The sequence below is a fragment of the Nycticebus coucang genome, chromosome 9 (assembly GCF_027406575.1).
Source record: "Nycticebus coucang isolate mNycCou1 chromosome 9, mNycCou1.pri, whole genome shotgun sequence".
Classification (NCBI taxonomy): Eukaryota; Metazoa; Chordata; class Mammalia; order Primates; family Lorisidae; genus Nycticebus; species Nycticebus coucang.
This window is the reverse complement of record NC_069788.1, coordinates 111,497,776-111,519,546: the sequence shown is the minus strand read 5'-3', so window position 1 is coordinate 111,519,546 and position 21,771 is coordinate 111,497,776. Positions and strand designations below refer to the sequence as shown.

At 40.5% G+C, this 21,771-nt stretch overlaps 1 protein-coding gene across 7 annotated transcripts in view; it reads left to right on the top strand.

Annotated features, from left to right (window-relative positions):
- ZNF410 (zinc finger protein 410) overlaps positions 1 to 21,771 on the top strand; it is a 63,125-nt gene that overhangs the window by 30,532 nt on the left and 10,822 nt on the right. For 5 of the 7 annotated variants that reach the window (XM_053601755.1, XM_053601749.1, XM_053601750.1 and 2 more), the window contains exons 8-10: positions 483 to 572; positions 19,834 to 19,959; positions 20,755 to 20,895. In XM_053601755.1, coding sequence (XP_053457730.1) covers positions 483 to 572; positions 19,834 to 19,959; positions 20,755 to 20,895 — 357 coding nt within the window. The remainder of the gene's footprint in view (positions 1 to 482; positions 573 to 19,833; positions 19,960 to 20,754; positions 20,896 to 21,771) is intronic. The other 2 variants (XM_053601756.1, XM_053601754.1) reach the window with 1 other exon arrangement.

Genomic DNA, 21,771 nt, shown 5'->3' with positions numbered 1-21,771 from the left:
TTGGAGGTTGCCGTGAGCTATGATGCCACGGCATTCTACCCAGGAAAACAGCTTGAGGCTCTGTCTCAAAAAAAAAAAAATTGTACTAATTTTAAATATGTCTAGAAACTGAGTCTTAAAGACAATTAAAAAAAAAAATCAAAGTAAGGTAAAAACCTGGAGAGTGTATCCACTATTAATCTTGATCTCAAAGGGGCTGGGATAATTGAAGAACGTAGGTCAGTGTAACTCTCCAGCCTTTAAGGTAGAAAGAAGGGTATGAGGCTCAGAGAAAGCCCATCTAAGGAAAAGGGGTTTGCTGTCTGCTGGGCTGTATACCAAGAGATAACTGAGAGGTATCAACTGCTAGGTAGCCTAGTTAAAGTTATATAGTATGAGTTAAATCACAGTAAATCAGTCACTGGAAACAGAATAAAGTTGTTGGGAAAAGAAGGTAATAGTTCCTCAGAAGACTGAGTCTTTATCTCATTTTTTGTCTCTAGGAGAGAAGCCTTTCCTTTGTGAAGCCCAAGGATGTGGCCGTTCCTTTGCTGAGTATTCCAGCCTTCGAAAACATCTGGTGGTTCACTCAGGTATTATAATAAAGCCAGAACCTGTGCCATTTTTAGAATTTAGGAAAAGTAGACAAAAGGATAAAGAGATGGGGGAATGCTATAAAGAAACTTGAAATAAACTGTTCAACGTAAAGGTTACTAACACCATCATCATTACAGAATCCAAAATCAAGGTCCTTAGTGAGTGGATTTTATAATTCAAAGGGTGTTATAATCAAGATGGGTGGGAATGTAATTACTATTTTCAGCAGAGTCACTACTTTGGAATCCAGATCTTTTTCTGAGTTCAGCAAATTTGTTTGGCATTATGCTAGGGGCTTTATAAGTTATATCAAACATGGATTCTCTTTTTTAGGAATTGACATTTTCATTCCTCTGGGAAAGAATTTCAAATCATAAGAAAGTAGAAGATTGATGTCAGTGGCAGCAGCACTGCCTTCTGAGAAGGTGTTATTAATCCCGCTTCAGTCACCATTTTGGCAGAAAATATGCCTTTGGCAAATAGAACCACAAACCTTATTGTCAGATGTGTAGAAGAGGACAGAGGAGTAAGACTTAGTGACCCATTTTCTATTTTGGAGGCTTAAATTCTCTGTAATTCTGTCAGTTTGCTCATTCTATGCAGATGGTCTTGTTTTCCCTGCTAATGATGTCTTTCAAAATATCTGAAAATACTCTACAGCAACCAGACTGTGAGCTCAATAGAAAAAGCTAAAGTGATGTCTTCTCCCTTCCCTCCTACCCCATTCTCCCAGATAGAAGTAAGGTATAGCCCAGGGGGAAATCTTTATCTGGTTAGAGGGACTATATCCTATGGGACATGATGAACAAGGGAGGAAAAAAGGCTGGAAAGGTAGTTTAAGAAGAGCCTAGAATGCCAGGGAGGAGATTTTGTGGAGTGTGCATACTACAGATTAATCTGGCAACAATGCACAAGCTAAACTTAAGAAGACTGTTATTTTCAGTCTATTTAAAAAGTTTGCTCCAAAGTAGTGGCAGGAAGTATGGAGAGAGACCCTGTGGAAGAATATGTTCAGCTGCACAATTGATTTGTTGCAAAGTGATATGAAATAGGGGCAGCAGGTGAAGATTATTGATACAAGGAGGAATGGTAGTGAAGATAAGGAGGGAAAGCTGGCATTCTTAGTTGTCAGGCTGGCTCTCATGTTTATGAGAAACGGTTAGAAAAGTGTTGTGGAAGAAATGGTGACTTTTAGAAGGGATCTGTAGACTAACCAGCAAGCTTTTTGGAAGTGGGAAAATCCCTGGCACATGGTAGCTTTTCAGAGTTTATTGATTGACTGAACCACTGGAGTGAATAAAAGGATTGGTAAGTAACAATGAGTGAGGACACAACTGAGAGTAAACAGCATAAGTTTTTGGTAGACCTGTTCAGATTTTATGACTTTTCTGTGGTACTACTCAACAACTTAAAGGCTGGACACGAGAAAATGGGCCATGGATATTAAAGTTAGAGCAGAGATTTGCCAAGGAAGAAGTGAACTGAAGGTGGAAGGAGGTTCTATAATCAAGTAATGGTTGAAATGACTGGCCAAGGGAAGTAAAGGAAAGCTAGAATCAGGAAGAGAAGTGAATTGGAAGTGATATATAATAACAGCAAGCTAATTCAGTGGGAGGAAGGGAGTTAGAGAGATGTAATCAATCAGGGATGTGAATTTCAGAGTTGAGGTCTTAGGGGTTTAGTAGTTTGTTGTGGTAAGTTCAAAGGAAAGGTAAATTGGTATTCTGTGGGCTAGGTATGGACTTCAGATGTGTGTTGCTTGGATTATAAAATGTTTCTATTTTATTTTACTCTATTATGTAAAATTATGTTCAACATATGACAAAAGTAGAGAAGTATTTTCTTACATAACAGCAATGGAGTTATCATATCTATCAAAATTAACTAGTTCCTTGGTTTTATCTTACACCTTGTCTATGTTTAGTTTTTTCCAATTGTCTTAAAAATGTCTTTTGAGGGCACCTGTGGCTCAGTGGGTAGGGTGCTGGCCCCATATACTGAAGGTGGCGGGTTTGAACCTGGCCCTGGCCAAACTGCAATAAAAAGATAGCTGGGCTTTGTGGTGGGCACTTGTAGTCCCAGCTACTCAGGAGGCTGAGGCAAGAGAATCCTCTAAGCCCAGGAGTTGGAGGTTGCTGTGAGCTGTGACGCCACCACACTCTACCCTGGGTGATAAAGTGAGACTCTGTCTCTAAAAACAAAACAAGAAAAAAAGTCTTTGGGCGGCACCTGTGGCTCAAGGAGTAGGGTGCTGGCTCCACATACCTGGGGTGGTGGGTTCAAACTTGGCCCTGGCCAAAACTGCAAAAAAAAAAGTCTTTTTAATGTGTTTGTTTAATCAAGGTTCAACAAGGTCCAGTGGGTTGTTGGAATGGCTTATTATCTTTAATCCAGTCTATGCTCACTTTCTTTTTTCCATAGAATTGTTGCAAAATAGAGTCAAGCAGGTCTTACAGAATTTTGGTCCCATTTTCTAGATTTGTTGATTTGCTTCCTTTTAATTTAACTTGTTCCTGTGTATTTCCTTTAATTATAAGTAAGCTCTAAAAATTTAGAGTCTTCAGAGATAGCAACAGTAGGTAAAAAAGAAAGAAAAACTTCAAAGGTTCCGTGTTCTTAGCAGGAAAATCATAAATGGGCTGTGTGCTTCATTTTGTGTCACGTTAGGAGGCACACAATGCTTGCTTGTCAAAATTGATCTGTGAGTTCGGTTGGTAACAGCCTAATCCCTGCATTGTGAAGTTCCTATCAGCCTTTCACCATATGGTTTCATTCCTATATGATGCCCAAATCTGTTATTTTATTAGGGTTTGTAAAATGGTAGTTATTCTATTCCTTTTTTCTTTTCTTTTTTTTTTTTAGAGACAGAGTCTCATTTTTATCGCCCTCGGTAGTAGAGTGCTGAGACAGCTCACAGCAACCTCAGTCTCTGGGCTTAGGTATTCCTTTTGCCTCAGCTTCCTGAGTAGCTGGGACTACAGATGCCTGCCACAATGCCCAGCTATATTTTCATTGTAGTTTGACCGGGGCCGGCTTCCAACCCACCACCCTTGGTACATGGGGCCGGTGCCCTACCCACTGAGCCATAGGCGCCACCCTATTCTATTCCTTTTATGTTAGCTGTAATTCTTCTGTTCAGTGGGCTCTTCCATCAAGCCAGAGCTATTTGATAATTTATATAGGTAAGGTCAGATTAATGTGTAATTTTTAAGTCATGAGTTTTTGGAGTAAAGAATTGGTGTTGTGGTTACTTCTAGTGTTTTATGTTTGATATTTTGCAAATGAAATTGTTTTCTTTCTTTCTTTTTTTTTTTTTTTTTTTTTGCAGTTTTTGGCCAGGGCTGGGTTTGAACCCGCCACCTCTGGCATATGGGGCCGGCGCCCTACCCCTTTGAGCCACAGGTGCCACCTGAAATTGTTTTCCTGATTTTATTTTTGAGTTTGTCAAAATTGGTCATTTGGTGGGTTTAGTTAGTAACAGCTTAATAATCCCTGCATTGTGAAGTCCTCTATCAGCTTTTCACGTTATGGTTTTGAATGATGCCTAGATCTGTTTTAAAATCCCTAATGAAAGGGGTCATTGCAGGGCGGCGCCTGTGGCTCAGTCGGTAAGGTGCCGGCCCCATATACCAAGGGTGGCGGGTTCAAACCTAGCCCCGGCCAAACTGCAACCAAAAAATAGCCGGGCGTTGTGGCCGGCGCCTGTAGTCCCAGCTGCTCTGGAGGCTGAGGCAAGAGAATCGCTTAAGCCCAGGAGTTGGAGGTTGCTGTGAGCTGTGTGAGGCCACTGCACTCTACCAAGGGCCATAAAGTGGGACTCTGTCTCTACAAAAAAAAAAAAAAAAGAAAGGGGTCATTGCTAGTACATAGAAATGCAGTTGAATTTTATATATTGATCTTTCAAACTCAGTAAACTCTTAAGTTTTAATAGTTTTTAAAAAATATTCCTTAGGATTTTTCTGTATAATAAGATCTTGTCATCTGAGAATAGAAATAGTTCTGTTTCTTCCTTTCCAATCTCTGTGCCTTTAATTTCTTTTTCTTGCATCATTGCACTGGCTAGAACAGGGGTCCTCAAACTGCGGCCCGTGGACCACATGAGGCGGTGTGATTGCATTTGTTCCCGTTTTGTTTTTTTTTTACTTCAAAATAAGATATGTGCAGTGTGCATAGGAATTTGTTCATAGTTTTTTCTTTTAAACTATAGTCCAGCCCTCCAACGGTCTGAGGGACAATGAATTGGCCCCCTGTTTAAAAAGTTTGAGGATGCCTGGGCTAGAACCTCTAGTATAATGTTGAATACAACTGATGAGAGCAGGTGTCCTTGTCTTTGTTCTCAATTTCGGGAGGAAAGCATTCATTCTTTTCATGATTAAGTATAATGTCAGGCGGTGCCTGTGGCTCAAAGGGGTAGGGCGCCAGCCCCATATGCTGGAGGTGGCAGGTTCAAACCCAGCCCTGGCCAAAAACTGCAAAAAAAAAAAAAAAAAAAAAAAGTATAATGTCAGATGTAATTTTTTCATAGATGCCCTTTACAAGATTGAGAAACTTCTATTCCTAGTTTGTTGAGGGTTTGGTTTTGTTTTGTTTTGTTTTTGGAGACAGAATCTCATTCTGTTGCCCCAGGCTAGAGTGGTAGGCATCAGCCTAGTTTACAGCAACCTCAAACCCTTGGGTTGAAGCAATCCTGCTGCTTTAGCTTCCTGAGTAGCCGGGACTAGAGGTGCTGACCTCAGCACCTGGCTAGAGATGGGGTCACGCTCTTGCTCAGGCTGGTCTCAAACTCCTTAGCTCAAGCAGACTTCCCACTTTTGTCTCCTGAAGTGCTAGGGTTACAGTTGTGAGCCCTAGCACCCAGCCATTTGTAGAGAGTTTTATCATAAGTGGGTGTTGGATTATGTTAAATGATTTTCTTGTGTCTATTGAGATGATCATTTTGATGTTTTACTGTGTTTCATTAATATGTTACTTCAGTTAATTTTTTGATGTAAAACTAACCTTGCATTTCTAGGGTAAATCCCACTTGGTCAGGGTGTATAATCCTATTTATATGATGTTGGACTTAGTTTTCTCATAGTTTAAGAATTTTTACATCTGTGTTCATAAAGGATATGATGGTCTATAATGTTCTTTTCTTGTGATATCGTTGGCTTTTGTATTAGAGTAGTGTCCCCCTTCCCTTTACTTTCTGGGAGAATTTGAGTAGCATTAGTACTATTCCTATAAATACTGATAACTTTTACTAATGAAGCTATCTGTGCCTGGACTTAATCCTTGTGGTAAGACTTTTTTTTTTTTTCTTGAGACAGAGTCTTAACTCTGTCTGCTAAGGATTGAGTGCCATGGTTTCATCATAGCTCACAGCAACCTCAAACTCTTAGGTTAAAGCAATCCTCATGTCTCAGTTTCCCTAGTAGATGGGACTACAGATATCCGCCACAATGCCCAGCTAATTTTTCTATTTTTAGTAGAAATGGGGTCTCACTCTTGCTCAGGCGGGATCTTGAACTCTTGAGGTCAAGTGATCCTCCTGCCTTGGCCTACCAGAATGCTAGGACTACAGGCATGAGCCACTGCACTTGGCTCTTGTGTGAGACATGTAATGACAAAATCAGTTTCTTTACTTGTGTTTAGAGCAGTGGTTCTCAACCTATGGGTTGTGACCCCTTTGTAATAATGAAAATACACCGTGGCATTAGGAAGGTTGAGAACCACTATGTTAGAGCTATTCAGACTTTCATTGCTTCATGGTTCAGTTTTGGTAATTCTTTTTTTTTGGTTTTTGGCCGGGGCTAGGTTTGAACCTGCCACCTCCAGCGTATGGGACCGGCGCCCTACTCCTTGAGCCACAGGCGCCGCCCTGTTTTGGTAATTCTTACCAAAAAAATGAATTACCACTTGAGCCCAGGAATTTGAGGTTTCAGACAGCTCTGCTGCTGCTATTGTACTCTAGTTGGAACAGAGCAAAACCCTGTCTCCAAAAAAAGAAAAAAAAAAATCAACAAGTGAATTTCATTTCATTGATTTTTCTGTATTGTTTTTCTGCTTTTCATTCCACTGATTTCCATTCACTGATTTTCCGTTTTTTTTAATGGAAAAAAAATTTTTTTTTTGGTAGAGACATTGTCTCACTTTATCGCCCTCGGTAGAGTGCTGTGGCATTACACAGCTCATAGCAACCTCCAACTCCTGGGCTTAGGCAATTCTCTTACCTCAACCTCCTGAGTAGCTGGGACTACAGGTGCCCACCACAGCGCCCGGCTACTTTTTTGTTGCAGTTTGGCCAGGGCCGGGTTTGAACCTGCTACCCTCGGTATATGGGGCCGGCGTGCCCTACCCACTGAGCCACAGGCGCTGCCTCCATTTAAAATTTTATTATTTCTTTATTCTTTGCTTTAATTTAATTTGCTCCTACTTCTAATTTCTTCAGGTGGGTGCTTTATTATTTTTTTAAGGTGGATTATTCATTGGTTGTGGGGTTTTTTTGTTTTATTATAGACAGGATCTTGCTCTGTTGCCCAGGCTGGAGGGCTGTGGTGCAATCATAGCTTACTGTAACCTCAAACTCCTGGGCTTAATCTATCATACCACCTCAGGCTCTGAGTAGCTAGGACTATAGGCGTGCACTACCAGGCCTGATTACATGTTTTTTTGTTTTTTGTGGTTTTTTTTGAGTCAGAGTCTCAAGCTGTTGCCCTGTAGAGTGCAGTGGCGTCATAGCTCACAGCAATTTCAAAGTCTAGGGCTTAAGCGATTTTCTTGCCTCAGCTTCCCAAGCTGGAACTACAGGCAACCGCCATAATGCCTGGCTATTTTTTTTGTTGTTGCAGTTGTCATTGTTGTTTTTTAGCTGGTCCTGGCTGGGTTTGAACCCTCTAGCCTCGGTGTATATGGCCGGTGTCCTACTCATGGAGCTACGGGTGCTACGCCAGGGCTGGTTAAGTTTTTAATGTTTTTTTTTTTTTTTTTTTTTTTTTCAGCTTTATAAAGAGCTTTATGTTCCCTTTAACTTTATACATACTTGTAAAAATGGAAACAATCCACAGTCCTGATGATAAAAAGTGAAAGTGCTCCTTCACTGCCCCTATAATTTTCTCCCCAGAGATTAGATGTGTATACTGCCAGGTCTTTTCTTTTTTTTTTTTTTTTTTTTTTTTTTTTAATGTTGGGGATTCATTGAGGGTACAATAAGCCAGGTTACACTGATTGCAATTGTTAGGTAAAGTCCCTCTTGCAATCATGTCTTGCCCCCATAAAGTGTGACACACACCAAGGCCCCACCCACCTCCCTCCTTCCCTCTTTCTGTTCCCCCCCCCATAACCATAATTGTCATTAATTGTCCTCATATCAAAATTGAGTACATAGGATTCATGCTTCTCCATTCTTGTGATGCTTTACTAAGAATAATATCTTCCACGTCCATCCAGGTTAATACGAAGGATGTAAAGTCTCCATTTTTTTTAATGGCTGAATAGTATTCCATGGTATACATATACCACAGCTTGTTAATCCATTCCTGGGTTGGTGGGCATTTAGGCTGTTTCCACATTTTGGCGACTGTAAATTGAGCTGCAATAAACAGTCTAGTACAAGTGTCCTTATGATAAAAGGATTTCTTTCCTTCTGGGTAGATGCCCAGTAATGGGATTGCAGGATCAAATGGGAGGTCTAGCTTGAGTGCTTTGAGGATTCTCCATACTTCCTTCCAGAAAGGTTGTACTAGTTTGCATTCCCACCAGCAGTGTAAAAGTGTTCCCTTCTCTCCACATCCACACCAGCATCTGCAGTTTTGAGATTTTGTGATGTGGGCCATTCTCACTGGGGTTAGATGATATCTCAGGGTTGTTTTGATTTGCATTTCTCTAATATATAGAGATGATGAACATTTTTTCATGTGTTTGTTAGCCATTCGTCTGTCGTCTTTAGAGAAAGTTCTATTCATGTCTCTTGCCCATTGATATAAGGGATTGTTGGCTTTTTTCATGTGGATTAATTTGAGTTCTCTATAGATCCTAGTTATCAAGCTTTTGTCTGATTGAAAATATGCAAATATCCTTTCCCATTGTGCAGGTTGTCTCTTTGCTTTGGTTATTGTCTCCTTAGCTGTACAGAAGCTTTTCAGTTTAATGAAGTCCCATTTGTTTATTTTTGTTGTTGTTGCAATTGCCATGGCAGTCTTCTTCATGAAGTCTTTCCCCAGGCCAATATCTTCCAGTGTTTTTCCTATGCTTTCTTGGAGGGTTTTTATTGTTTCATGCCTTAAGTTTAAGTCCTTTATCCATCTTGAATCAATTTTTGTGAGTGGGGAAAGGTGTGGGTCCAGTTTCAGTCTTTTACATGTAGACATCCAGTTCTCCCAACACCATTTATTGAATAGGGAGTCTTTCCCCCAAGGTATGTTCTTGTTTGGTTTATCAAAGATTAGGTGGTTGTAAGATGTTAGTTTCATTTCTTGGTTTTCCATTTGATTCCAAGTGTCTATGTCTCTGTTTTTGTGCCAGTACCATGCTGTCTTGAGCACTATGGCTTTGTAGTACAGACTAAAATCTGGTATGCTGATGCCCCCAGCTTTATTTTTATTACAGAGAACTGCCTTAGCTATACGGGGTTTTTTCCAGTTCCATACAAAACGCAGAATCATTTTTTCCAAATCTTGAAAGTATGATGTTGGTATTTTGATAGGAATGGCATTGAATAGGTAGATTGCTTTGGGAAGTATGGACATTTTAACAATGTTGATTCTTCCCATCCATGAGCATGGTATGTTCTTCCATTTGTTAATATCCTCTGCTATTTCCTTTCTGAGGATTTCATAGTTTTCTTTATAGAGGTCCTTCACCTCCTTCGTTAGGTATATTCCTAGGTATTTGATTTTCTTTGAGACTATGGTGAAGGGAGTTGTGTCCTTAATTAGCTTCTCATCTTGACTGTTATTGGTGTACACAAAGGCTACTGACTTGTGGACATTGATTTTATATCCTGAAACATTACTGTATTTTTTGATGACTTCTAGGAGTCTTGTGGTTGAGTCTTTGGGGTTCTCTAAGTATAAGATCATGTCGTCAGCAAAGAGGGAGAGTTTGACCTCCTCTGCTCCCATTTGGATTCCCTTTATTTCCTTGTCTTGCCTAATTGTATTGGCTAGAACTTCCAGCACTATGTTGAATAGTAAAGGTGACAGAGGACAACCTTGTCTGGTTCCAGTTCTAAGAGGAAAAGCTTTCAGTTTTACTCCATTCAGTAAAATATTGGCTGTGGGTTTGTCATAGATAGCTTCGATCAGTTTTAGAAATGTGCCACCTATGCCTATACTCTTCAGAGTTCTAATTAGAAAAGGATGCTGGATTTTATCAAATGCTTTTTCTGCATCTATTGAGAGGATCATGTGATCTTTATTTTTGCCTCTGTTAATATGGTGGATAACGTTTATAGACTTGCGTATGTTAAACCAGCCTTGCATCCCTGGGATGAAGCCTACTTGATCATGATGAATGACTTTTTTGATGATAAGCTGTAATCTATTGGCTAGGATTTTGTTGAGAATTTTTGCGTCTATGTTCATGAGTGAGATTGGTCTGAAATTCTCCTTTTTGTTTGGGTCTTTTCCTGGTTTTGGTATCAGGGTGATGTTTGCTTCATAGAATGTGTTGGGGAAGATTCCTTCTTCCTCAATTTTCTGGAATAATTTCTGCAGTACAGGAATAAGCTCTTCCTTGAAGGTTTGATAGAATTCTGGAGTGAAGCCATCTGGACCAGGGCATTTTTTGGTTGGAAGCTTTTTTATTGTTTCTTTGATCTCAGTGCTTGAAATTGGTCTGTTCAGGAGCTCTATTTCTTCCTGGCTGAGTCTAGGGAGAGGGTGTGATTCCAAATATTGATCCATTTCTTTCACATTGTCAAATTTCTGGGCATAGAGTTTCTGGTAGTATTCAGAGATGATCTCTTGTATCTCTGTGGGATCAGTTGTTATTTCCCCTTTATCATTTCTGATTGAGGTTACTAGAGATTTTACTTTTCTATTCCTCGTTAGTCTGGCCAATGGTTTATCTATTTTATTTATTTTTTCAAAAAACCAACTCCTTGTTTCATTAATTTTCTGAATGATTCTTTTGTTTTCAATTTCATTGATCTCTGATTTGATTTTGGATATTTCTTTTCTTCTACTGAGTTTAGGCTTAGATTGTTCTTCTTTTTCCAATTCCATAAGATCTCTTGTGAGATTGTTGATGTGCTCTCTTTCAGTTTTTCGAATGTAGGCATCTAAAGCGATGAATTTTCCTCTCAAAACTGCTTTTGCAGTATCCCACAGGTTTTGGTAGCTTGTGTCTTCATTGTTGTTATGCTCAAGGAAGTTAATGATTTCCTGTTTTATTTCTTCCTGCACCCATCTGTTATTCAACAGAAGATTGTTTAGTTTCCATGCCTTTGGGTGGGGTCGAGCATTTTTGTTAGAGTTGAGTTCCACCTTTAGTGCCTTATGGTCTGAGAAGATACAAGGTAAAATTTCAATTCTTTTGATTCTGTTGATATTTGTTTTGTGTCCCAGGATATGATCAATTTTGGAGAATGTTCCATGGGGTGATGAGAAGAATGTATATTCTTTATCTTTGGGGTGGAGTGTTCTATATGCGTCTATCAAGCACAGTTGTTCTAGAGTCTCATTTAAGTCTCTTATATCCTTGTTTAATTTCTGTTTAGAGGATCTGTCCAGCTCTGTAAGAGGAGTGTTAAAGTCCCCTGTTATGATGGTATTATCAGATATCATATTGCTCAGACTGAGTAAGGTCTGCTTCAAGAATCTGGGAGCATTTAAATTGGGTGCATAAATATTTAGAATTGAAATGTCTTCTTGTTGTATTTTTCCCTTGACCAATATAAAGTGACCATCTTTGTCTTTTTTGACTTTAGTTGCTTTAAATCCACATGTGTCTGAAAATAAGATTGCAACTCCTCTTTTCTTCTGAATTCCATTTGCCTGAAAAATTGTCTTCCAACCCTTGACTCAGAGCTTTAATTTGTCTTTTGAAGCCAGGTGTGTTTCTTGCAGACAGCAAATGGATGGCTTGTGTTTTTTAATCCAGTCAACCAATCTATGTCTCTTCAGTGGGGAATTCAAGCCATTAACATTTATTGAGATAATTGACAAGTGTGGTAGTATTCTATTCGTCTTATTTTGTGAGAGTCCATTGCTTAGTTTTATCTTTTGCATCAGTGTGGAGGTTAGGTTCTGTCCTTTAATTTCTGAGTTCTTACTTTGCTGCTGGTCCATTGTGGTGGTCAGTGTGCAGAACAGGTTGAAGTATTTCCTGTAGAGCTGGTCTTGTTGTGGCGAATTTCCTCAATGTTTGTATATCCGTAAATGATTTGATTTCTCCGTCAATTTTGAAGCTTAGCTTAGCAGGGTACAGAATTCTGGGCTGAAAATTGTTCTGTTTAAGTAGATTAAAGGTAGATGACCATTGTCTTCTTGCTTGGAAAGTTTCATTAGAGAAGTCTGCGGTCAATCTGATGGATTTGCCCCTGTAGGTCAACTGGCGCTTACTCCTGGCAGCTTGCAGAATCTTTTCTTTGGTCTTGACTTTGGACAGGTTCATCACAATGTGTCTTGGAGAAGCTCGGTTAGAGTTGAGGCGACCTGGGGTCCGATATCCCTCTGAAAGCAGTGTGTCAGAATCTTTGGTGATATTTGGGAAATTTTCTTTTATAATATTCTCTAGTATGGCTTCCATTCCTCTGGGGCATTCTTCTTCCCCTTCTGGAATTCCTATAACTCGTATGTTGGAACGCTTCATAAAGTCCCATAATTCTGACAGTGAACGTTCTGCTTTCTCTCTCTTCTTTTCTGCCTCTTTTACTATCTGAGTTATCTCAAAAACTTTGTCTTCTACCTCTGAAATTCTTTCTTCTGCATGGTCTAACCTGTTGCTGATACTTTCCATTGCATCTTTAAGTTCCCTGATTGACTGTTTCATTTCCTTCAGCTCTGCTATATCCTTTTTATATTCTTCATATCGTTCATCTCTTATTTGATTCTGTTTTTGAATTTCCTTTTGGTTATTTTCCACTTTATTAACAGTTTCCTTCATTGTTTCCATCATTTCCTTCATTGTTTTCAACATGTGTATTCTAAATTCCCTTTCTGTCATTCCTAACATTTCTGTATAGGTGGAATCCTCTGCAGTAGCTATCTCATGGTCCCTTGGCGGGGTAGTTCTGGACTGGTTCTTCATGTTGCCTGGAGTTTTCTGCTGATTCTTCCTCATGGGTGATTTCTTTTATCTGTTTACTTGCCCTAATTTTCCTTTCAATTCCTCTTGCTCTTTAAGTTCTTGTGCCTGTGGACTAAGGGTTACAGGACCAGAAGGGTGAGAAGGTTTAAGAGCAAAAAAGCGATGAAAGAAATGAGGACCGAGTGATAAGAAAAAAAAAAAAAATGAAAAAAAAAGAAAAATAGAGAAAGGAGAGTGGTTGGGTGAAAGGAATATTGACAAAAAGAAGAGAGGCACAGAAAGAGGGAGACAGAGCAATATAGGTGTACAGTAGGGTACTTTGATACAACCTTAAAAAAAAAAAAAACACCTTCTGGGGGTGCCAAGTGGGGTGGTTCCCTTGAGGTCAGCAGCTCTTTGCTAACCTGATCAGACACAGTACCCCACCTCCGGCAAGTAGAGAGGAAAGACAAAAATGCTATAAATCAAACCAAAACAAGCAAACAGAAAACCTTACGGGATAAAATTGGCTGGAAAAACCAAATAATAGTGGTAGAAACACTAACAAAAATGAAGTTCTGATTATTGAAATAGGCAGCAATGGGAAATTATAATTAAACTAGAAAAATTGAGAAAGAAAAAGGATCTGTATGGAAAAGGTTGAACTTAAAAAACAAAACAACAATCTAGAACGTCAAAATAAACAAAAAAAAACAACCAAACCAAAAATAAAAAACCAAACAAACAAACAAAAAAAAAACACACACGCAACCAAAAACAAAGCAGTATGTATATGGAATTGAATATTGTCTGGGCAACACGTGGTCTTCTGGGGTATGAGATGTTAATCACAGTTCTGATACGACTGGAGGCTGCTAGTTTCTCGAACCCCAGCAGGTAGACACCCTAAATCTCTCTTCAGCCCACTTAAAAGGCACTTTGAACTTGTTCACTTAACTGAGCAGAAGCTTTCTCAGGGAAGTGCTTGTTGCTGGAATCACTGCTGAAGTGGCTATCCACTTACCCTGTGTGTCAGAACTGGTCTCCCTCTGCCCCCGAGGGTTAGGGCTGCAAGGCGGCTCAGACCCCGCCCTTAGGCTACTTGGTCGCTGGGTTACCAGCTCCCACCCAATTCCAGCTCTGCGACCCTGAGGGCGGAGCTTGCCAGGGCAGATCGCTCACAATGTCTGCCTGTGACCCAGAGCCAAACTCTATTAGCTCCGTCTGGCTCAGCGGCTCAGACTGGGGCCCTAGACAAAGGCCAAAGTTCTCCGCACTCCCGCTCAGGCTCTCCCCAAGGCAGTTCAGCTGAGTGCCAAGTCCAAAGACACCAAAACAGTTCACAGGTAAGGCCTTTCTGGTTTGCAGTCTCGCTGCTACTGAACTTACAGTTGCGGGCGGGTTTAGGCGGATTGAACACACGCGACCACTTGCCGGTTTTCCACTGTTTTAGTCCTCCTCTTGGGGTCCAGAAGTCTCTCGCTGACTCCCTGTATCCTCTCAGGGGTGATGATAGGCAGATCCCACCAGCCAGAGATGCCTGGAGTCCTATATCCCCAGACTCACGGTGCCCAGATGCAAGGAAGCTGTTACTCGGCTGCCATCTTGCTCCACCCCCAAGTTTTTAATGTTTTTATAGATAAAGAATCTTGTTATGTCACACAGGCTGATTTTGAAACCCTGGCTTCAAGTGACTGTCTTGCCTCAGCCTCCATAGTGCTAGGATTATAGGCATGAGCCAACATGCCTGGCTTTAATGGTTATTTTTGATGCTTAAATTATCTGTGATCAAAAGGAACCTGTTGTGCTGACTTCTGTATGGTTTTGACCTGATCCACAAGTTTTTGCTAGCTTCTTTGCTTTCTGGTCCAACAGAATATCCCACACTCAGTTCAGACTTGGAATCAGCTAGTCCTCCAAGGAGTTCTGGTTCTTTTTAGTGGGAACCACAGTCTGGGTGCCAAGTGTGCTCATTGTTGTTAGGTTGTCATTCCTTTTAGGACTTTTTGGTGGACAGCTAAAGAAGACGTATTTTCAGTAAGGCCAAGGAGGGTGGATTACCTGAGTTCAGGAGTTGGAGCCTATCTTTAAAAATAGCCAGGTGTTGTGGCAGGTTCCTGTAATCCCAGCTACTTGGGAGGCTGAAACAGGAGAATCGCTTGAGCCCAAGTTTGAGGTTGTGTGAGCTATGATGCTACGGCACTGTATCCAGGGCAACAGAGTGAGACTCTGTCTAAAAAAAAAAAAAATTTTTTTTCAAAAAGAAAAAAATTGGTTCATGCTGATATTTTTAATTCAAAATTTTTTTTTTTTTTTTTTTTTTGTGGTTTTTGGCTGGGGCTGGGTTCGAACCCACCACCTCCGGTATATGGGACTGGTGACCTACTCCTTGAGCCACAGGCGCCACCCAGACATTAATATAATTTTAATATTCCAAAATGATAAAATCAATATTAATAATCACTTTACAGAATGAAGTTTAAGACAGTTTTATAGCTATGTTTTTCTTAGAATATGTTCTAATAAGGATATACAGTAAAAATATTCATAAATACCCTTTATTTATTTATTTTTTTGTAGAGACAGAGTCTCACTTTACTGCTCTCGGTAGAGTGCCGTGGCATCACACGGCTCACAGCAACCTCCAGCTCTTGGGCTTACGTGATTCTCTTGCCTCAGCCTCCCGAGCAGCTGGGACTACAAGCGCCCGCCACAACGTCCGGCTGTTTTTTTGTTGCAGTTTGGCCAGGGCTGGGTTTGAACCCGCCACCCTCGGTATATGGGGCCGGCGCCCTACCCACTGAGCCACAGGCGCCGCCCATAAATACCCTTTAAATATTGCTTTATTATGCTAGAGGCCTGATCTGTAGAATTTTCAGTTTCTTTAAGTGCTAATGGTTTTTTCTTTTCTTTTTTTTTTTTTTTTAATTTTAATTTCTTTTTTCTTTTTTAAGACAGAGTCTTCCTCTGTCACCCAGGTTGGTGTGCAGTGGCACAATCATAGCTCCCTACAGCATCAAACTCCTGGGCTCAAGTGATCCTTCTGCTTTAGCCTCCTCGGTAGCTCTACAGGCCCTCACTACCATGCTCTGCTAACTTTTTTTTTTTTTTTTTTAACAGCTATGGTCTCATTTGTTGCCCAGGCTGATCTCAAATTCCTGGCTCCTATAATGCTGGCATTGCAAGCCTGAATTGCTGTGCCCAGCCCAATTTTATCTTTTTAATATGTATATTAAAAAGTTTTGGCAGTGCCTGTGGCTCAGTGAGTAGGGCACCGGCTCCATATACCAAGGGTGGTGGGTTCAAACCCAGCCCTGGCCGAACTGCAACAACAACAAAGAGATAGCTGGGCATTGTGGTGGGCGCCTGTAGTCCCAGCTACTCGGGAGGCTGAGGCAAGAGAATCGCCTAAGCCCAGGAGTTGGAGGTTGCTGTGAGCTGCGTGACGCAAGGGCAATAAAGTAAAACTCCATCTCTACCCAAAACAAAACAAAACAAAACAAAAAAACTGATTACAGTTTGGTCCCTTTACCCTGTTCCTTCCCCTTCTGCTATAGATAACCAGTTTTCAATTCCTTTTGGTTTACTTTTCCAGTGTTTCTTTTTATGAGCAGAAGCAAATGGAGATCAATTTTTTTTTTTTAATTTATTTTTCATTTTTTTTTTTGTAGAGACAGAGTCTCACTGTACCGCCCTTGGTAGAGTGCCGTGGCGTAACACGGCTCACAGCAACCTCTAAGTCTTGGGCTTACGCCATTCTCTTGCCTCAGCTTCCCGAGCAGCTGGGACTACAGGCGCCTGCCACAACGCCCGGCTATTTTTTGGTTGCAGTTTGGCCGGGGCTGGGTTTGAACCCGCCACCCTCGGTATATGGGGCCGGCGCCCTACTCACTGAGCCACAGGCGCTGCCCGGAGATCAATTTTTACATTTCCTTTTCTTATAACCCATATACTTTTAATTTTATTTTTTGAATATTTCAATCTGCATTTGTTGAATTTGTGGATTCAGAACTCATGGATATGGAACTCGTGGATGTGGAGGGCCAACAGGGAAATTTATTGTTTTGTAGCTGTTATAACTATCAGAAGTCCAGAATGTTTCATCATCCCCAAAAGAAGCCCCATATCCAGGAGATTATTAAAAAAGTAAAAAATTCCTTATATCTATTAATAGTCACTGCCTATTACTCTCTTCCTCCAGCCTCTGGCAATCATTAATTTACTTGCTGTCCCTATGGATTTGCCTGTTCAGGATATTTTCTTTTTTTTCTTTTTTTTTTTTTGTAGAGACAGAGTCTCACTGTACCGCCCTCGGTAGAGTGCCGTGGCGTCACACGGCTCACAGCAACCTCTAACTCCTGGGCTTACGCGATTCTCTTGCCTCAGCCTCCCGAGCAGCTGGGACTACAGGCGCCCGCCACAATGCCCGGCTATTTTCTTTGTTGCAGTTTGGCCGGGGCTGGGTTTGAACCCGCCACCCTTGGCATATGGGGCCGGCGCCCTACTCACTGAGCCACAGGCGCTGCCCTGTTCAGGATATTTTCATGTGAATGAGACTGGGTGGCATCATGTGACTAACTTCCCTAATTTAGCATATATTTTCATAGTTCATTCCTGTTGTAGCATATATCATTTCTTTTTATGGCTGAATAATATCCCATTGTATGGATATACCACATTTTGTTTATCTTAAGTTGATAGATTTGGGTTGTTTGCCACATTTTGACTGTTACAAATAATGCTGCTATAAACATTTGTGTTCTTGTGAACTTATAGTTTTTATATGATATGTTTTCATTTCTCTCAGGTATATACCTGGGAGTGGAATTGCTGGGTCATATGGTAACTCTTTGTTTAACTTGAGGAACTGCCAGTTTTTCAAAGTGGCCACACTTACATTCCCACCAGCAGTGTATGAGGGTTCTAGTTTTTCTACATCCTTATCAGTTTTTTTCTGTCTTTGATTATAGCCATCCTGGAGGGTATAATTACTTATATTACTTATGTAAATATTTATTCTTTTTTAAGCAAAAGTAGAATACTATATATAGTTTTATACTTGTTTTAGCCTAACAACGTATCCTGCGTTCACTCCATATCAGTGAATAGAACTTTTTCTTATTTCTTCCATGGCTTTGTAGTGCTCTGTCATGTTTATATGTTGTAGCTTTACTCAGTCTTCTTCATGGTGAATATTTGGGTTGTTTCCAGTCTTTAGGTATTTTAAATAATGTTGTACATAGCAGTAAATAACCTTGTACATAGATTATTTTGCATTTTGCCACCATAACTTTGGGGCAGTTTTCTAAGAAGTGGGATTCCTATAGATCAAGGGGTACATGCTTCTATATAGTTTTTCTAGATAATTTGTCATATTCCTAGCCACAGAAGTTGTAGTTTTTTTTACATTCCCATCAGCAATGAAGATTGCTGTGCAATATTTATATCAATTGTGAATTTGTTCTTAACATTTATAGATTGGAAAATTTTACTTAAAAACTATTTTCCTGGGCGGCGCCTGTGGCTCAGAGGAGTAGGGCGCCAGCCCCATATGCTGGAGGTGGCGGGTTCAAACCCACCCCCGGACAAAAACTATAAAAAAAAAAAAAATTCCTTTTCTTCCCAATTCTGATTGCCCAAATTAAAAAAAAAAAAAATTTATTTTCCACTTTTTCTCTCTTTTTTTTTTTTTTGAGACAGAGTCTTACTATGTTGCCCTTGGTAGAGTGCCGTAGCGTCACAGCTCCTCACAGCATTCTCAAACTCTTGGGCTTACGTGTTTCGGCCTCCCGAGTAGCTGGGACTACAGGCGCCCACCACAATGCCCAGCTATTTTTTTATTGCAATTGTCATTGTTACTTAGCAGGCCTGGGCCGGGCTCAAACCCACCAACCTCGGTGTATGTGGCTGGCACCTTACTCACTGAGCTACCCGCGCCGAGCCTCTACTTTCTCTTAAAAATAGTGGGAGGCTGGGCATAATGGCTCATGCCTGTAATCCTAGCACTTTGGGAGGCTAAGGTAGGGTAACAGTGAGTTTTGCTTTTTTTTTTTAGAGACAGAGTCTCACTTTATCGCCCTCGGTAGAGTGCTGTGGCGTCAGGCAATTCTCTTGCCTCAGTCTCCCAAGTAGCTGGGACTACAGGTGCCCGCCACAATGCCCAGCTATTTTTTGTTGCAGTTTGGCTGGGGCCAAACCCACCACCCTCAGTATATGAGGCCAGCGCCCTACCCACTAAGCCACAGGCACCTCCCTATACAAAAAATTTTTTTAAATGAACTGGGTATAGGGTGTGCACCTGGGAGGCTGAGGCAGGAGTATCCTTGAGCATAGGAATATCCTTGAGCCCAGGAGTTCAAGGCTGTAGTGAGCTCTGACTGCACTATTGCACTCCAGTCTGGGTGACAGAGCAAGACCCTGTCTTAAAAAAAAAAAAAAAAAATCAGAGTGTCTGGTTGTGCTAGGCCTCAATCCACACATGGCAACAACTGGCTCTAGAACTGAATAAATAGCTGCTTTCTTTCTGGGGAAGATATTCTCTAGGTTATTATGGCCCCTACCTAGCCACTTTACTTACTTTTGCTATCTGTTAGTTTCCTGTAGACATGAGTTTTTGACCCCTTCTCTAAGTGTGGTTGTCTGGGTTGGTAGAATGGAGATTGAGAGTTTTGGACTTGAAGACGTAGAGGATAATTCAGGTCATTATGTTAGAACCACCAGCTGAGTAGGTGGCAGGGATTGTGATAGGGGTATTACGACCCTAGGATTGGAAGGAGTCCTAGAGGTTCATGGAAGACTGTCTAAAAAGGAAGGTAAATACTTTGTGTGGGTGCCATGGTTCATCCCATACCAGAGAGGTGGTTTTGTAAAGGAAGTAGTATAGTGAGTGGGTTTGGAAAGAACTGGTACTTGAGAGAATGAGTGTGTTAATGCATTGCTGCTGTTCAACATTCTCTAGGATTCTCCATCTAGGTCTTAACATCCATTCTCTTGCTGTCAGAATGTACCCTTTTTGGTTCCCCTGACTTAACTTGGTCCCTGTTTCAGGAGAGAAGCCTCATCAGTGCCAAGTGTGTGGGAAGACCTTCTCTCAGAGTGGGAGCAGGAATGTCCACATGAGAAAGCATCACTTGCAGCTGGGAGCAGCTGGGAGTCAAGAGCAGGAACAAACTGGTGAGGGGGTGGACATAATAGAGGGCTGTATCTTTCAGGTTCAAAGAGCCAAATAATTATACTTTTGTTATCTGGAAATTTTTGATTCTGTTTTGGTTAGAGAGACCTGGTCTCATTTGATGGGCTGGTGGTTTCCAAATGTAACCATATAGTAGAATGATCTGGAAACTTAAAACATATTGTTGCTTTTCTTCCCTTCCCCCGTGTCTCCCCCACCACTTAAAACAAAGGAACCTGATAAATGAGATCATTTGTAATTTTTAAATCTGTAGTTTTAAAAGTTCCCCTAGGTGACTTTTTGAGGGTAACTAGTGCTAATCCATGAAATAGTATTTGAGTAGTAGAGTGATAAAAGATTTCTATATGACAAGAATTTAAGTATCCTTTACTAATTAGTCACGACTACCTTTTGACTCTACCTTTTTTGGGGGGGAGTTAAGATGTAGGTCAAAGTACGCTACTGTAGGCTCTACCTTAAATTTGATAACTTTTTTATTCTTATTCCTTTTCTGTGTCATTTCTTAATTATTTTATTATAGATGCTTCTTTCTAAAGATTCATCTAATTTCATATGCTTATTCTTCATATGCTAAACACAAGCAAAGGTCATCATCCATAGGCTCAAACCTTTCCTTCTAGATTTTTTATTTTCCAAAAGTAGATGAGATAGCAGGTGGCATCTAAAATATAGATTAACTTCTAGTCCTGAAAGAGGCCAGCTTCCTTGTGAAGGAAAATGAGGATTAGGCACAGCCTTGACTGCTGTATGTCTCTCACATCCTCTTCTCTGTGCAGCTGAGCCACTAATGGGCAGTAGTTTGCTTGAAGAGGCTTCAGGACCCAGTAAAAACCTGGTGTCTATGAATTCCCAGCCCAGCCTTGATGGAGAGTCCTTGAACCTACCAAATACCAATTCTCTCCTGGGAGTTGATGATGGTAAGACTTCCAACTCTCATTTATTTGGGTAAAATGGGCTGCAGCTAAGGGGCTAAGGAATGGGGTGTCTCCAAAATGACAGTTTTACTTAATCTCATTTTCTTGTGAGTAGCTACGTATGATTGAACAGCATTTGTGCTCTTATTCTCTGGGGTTGATAAGTTAATCTAGAAGAAAAAAAAATATTTTTTTCTCTGAAGTGGGGAGGATTGTTTGAGCCCCAGGAGCTCAAGTCTGGTCTGGGCAACATGATTAGACCTTGTCTCTTAAAAGAAAAAATCATTGAAGACGATGTAACAAAACAATAAAGAGGAAATTATTTATAATCCTAGCCCAACTATTTCTATCTTTCCTATTGCAGTTATGGAAGAACTTAACTTTTAAAACATTTAAACAGAACATAACCAGGTTTTACAGAGGAGATATAAAGCAATTTCTCCATACCTTCAAAAGCCATATCTTCTGGAGAAAAGAAAGGGCTCTCTAGGAAATACTTGGTCCTCTCTGGTATAGAAATTTCACCCAAGTTACACAGGCCAGGCCCTCTTCTCTGACAGACTTAACAGGTGAGGTCAGCATGCATTTATTCAGTGCCTACTGTGTGCCCGGCACCATGGGAAAGACAAAAGTAAAAGATAAAGGACTTTAAAATCCAATTGAGAAGTGAAAAGTCTATCTGGGAATCAATATTAAGTGAATAGAAGAAAGTATATGTAGTATAAGCAAACATTAAATTATTTGATACAGTCTAGAGAGTAGAATAAGCTAGAAAGTCTTTAGAAGAAACTTACTTTATTGAGGGCTGAGTAGTATATATATCAACTATTTCCAGAAGAGTTTCATGGTGATTTCACTGATAAATATTTAAGAACATCC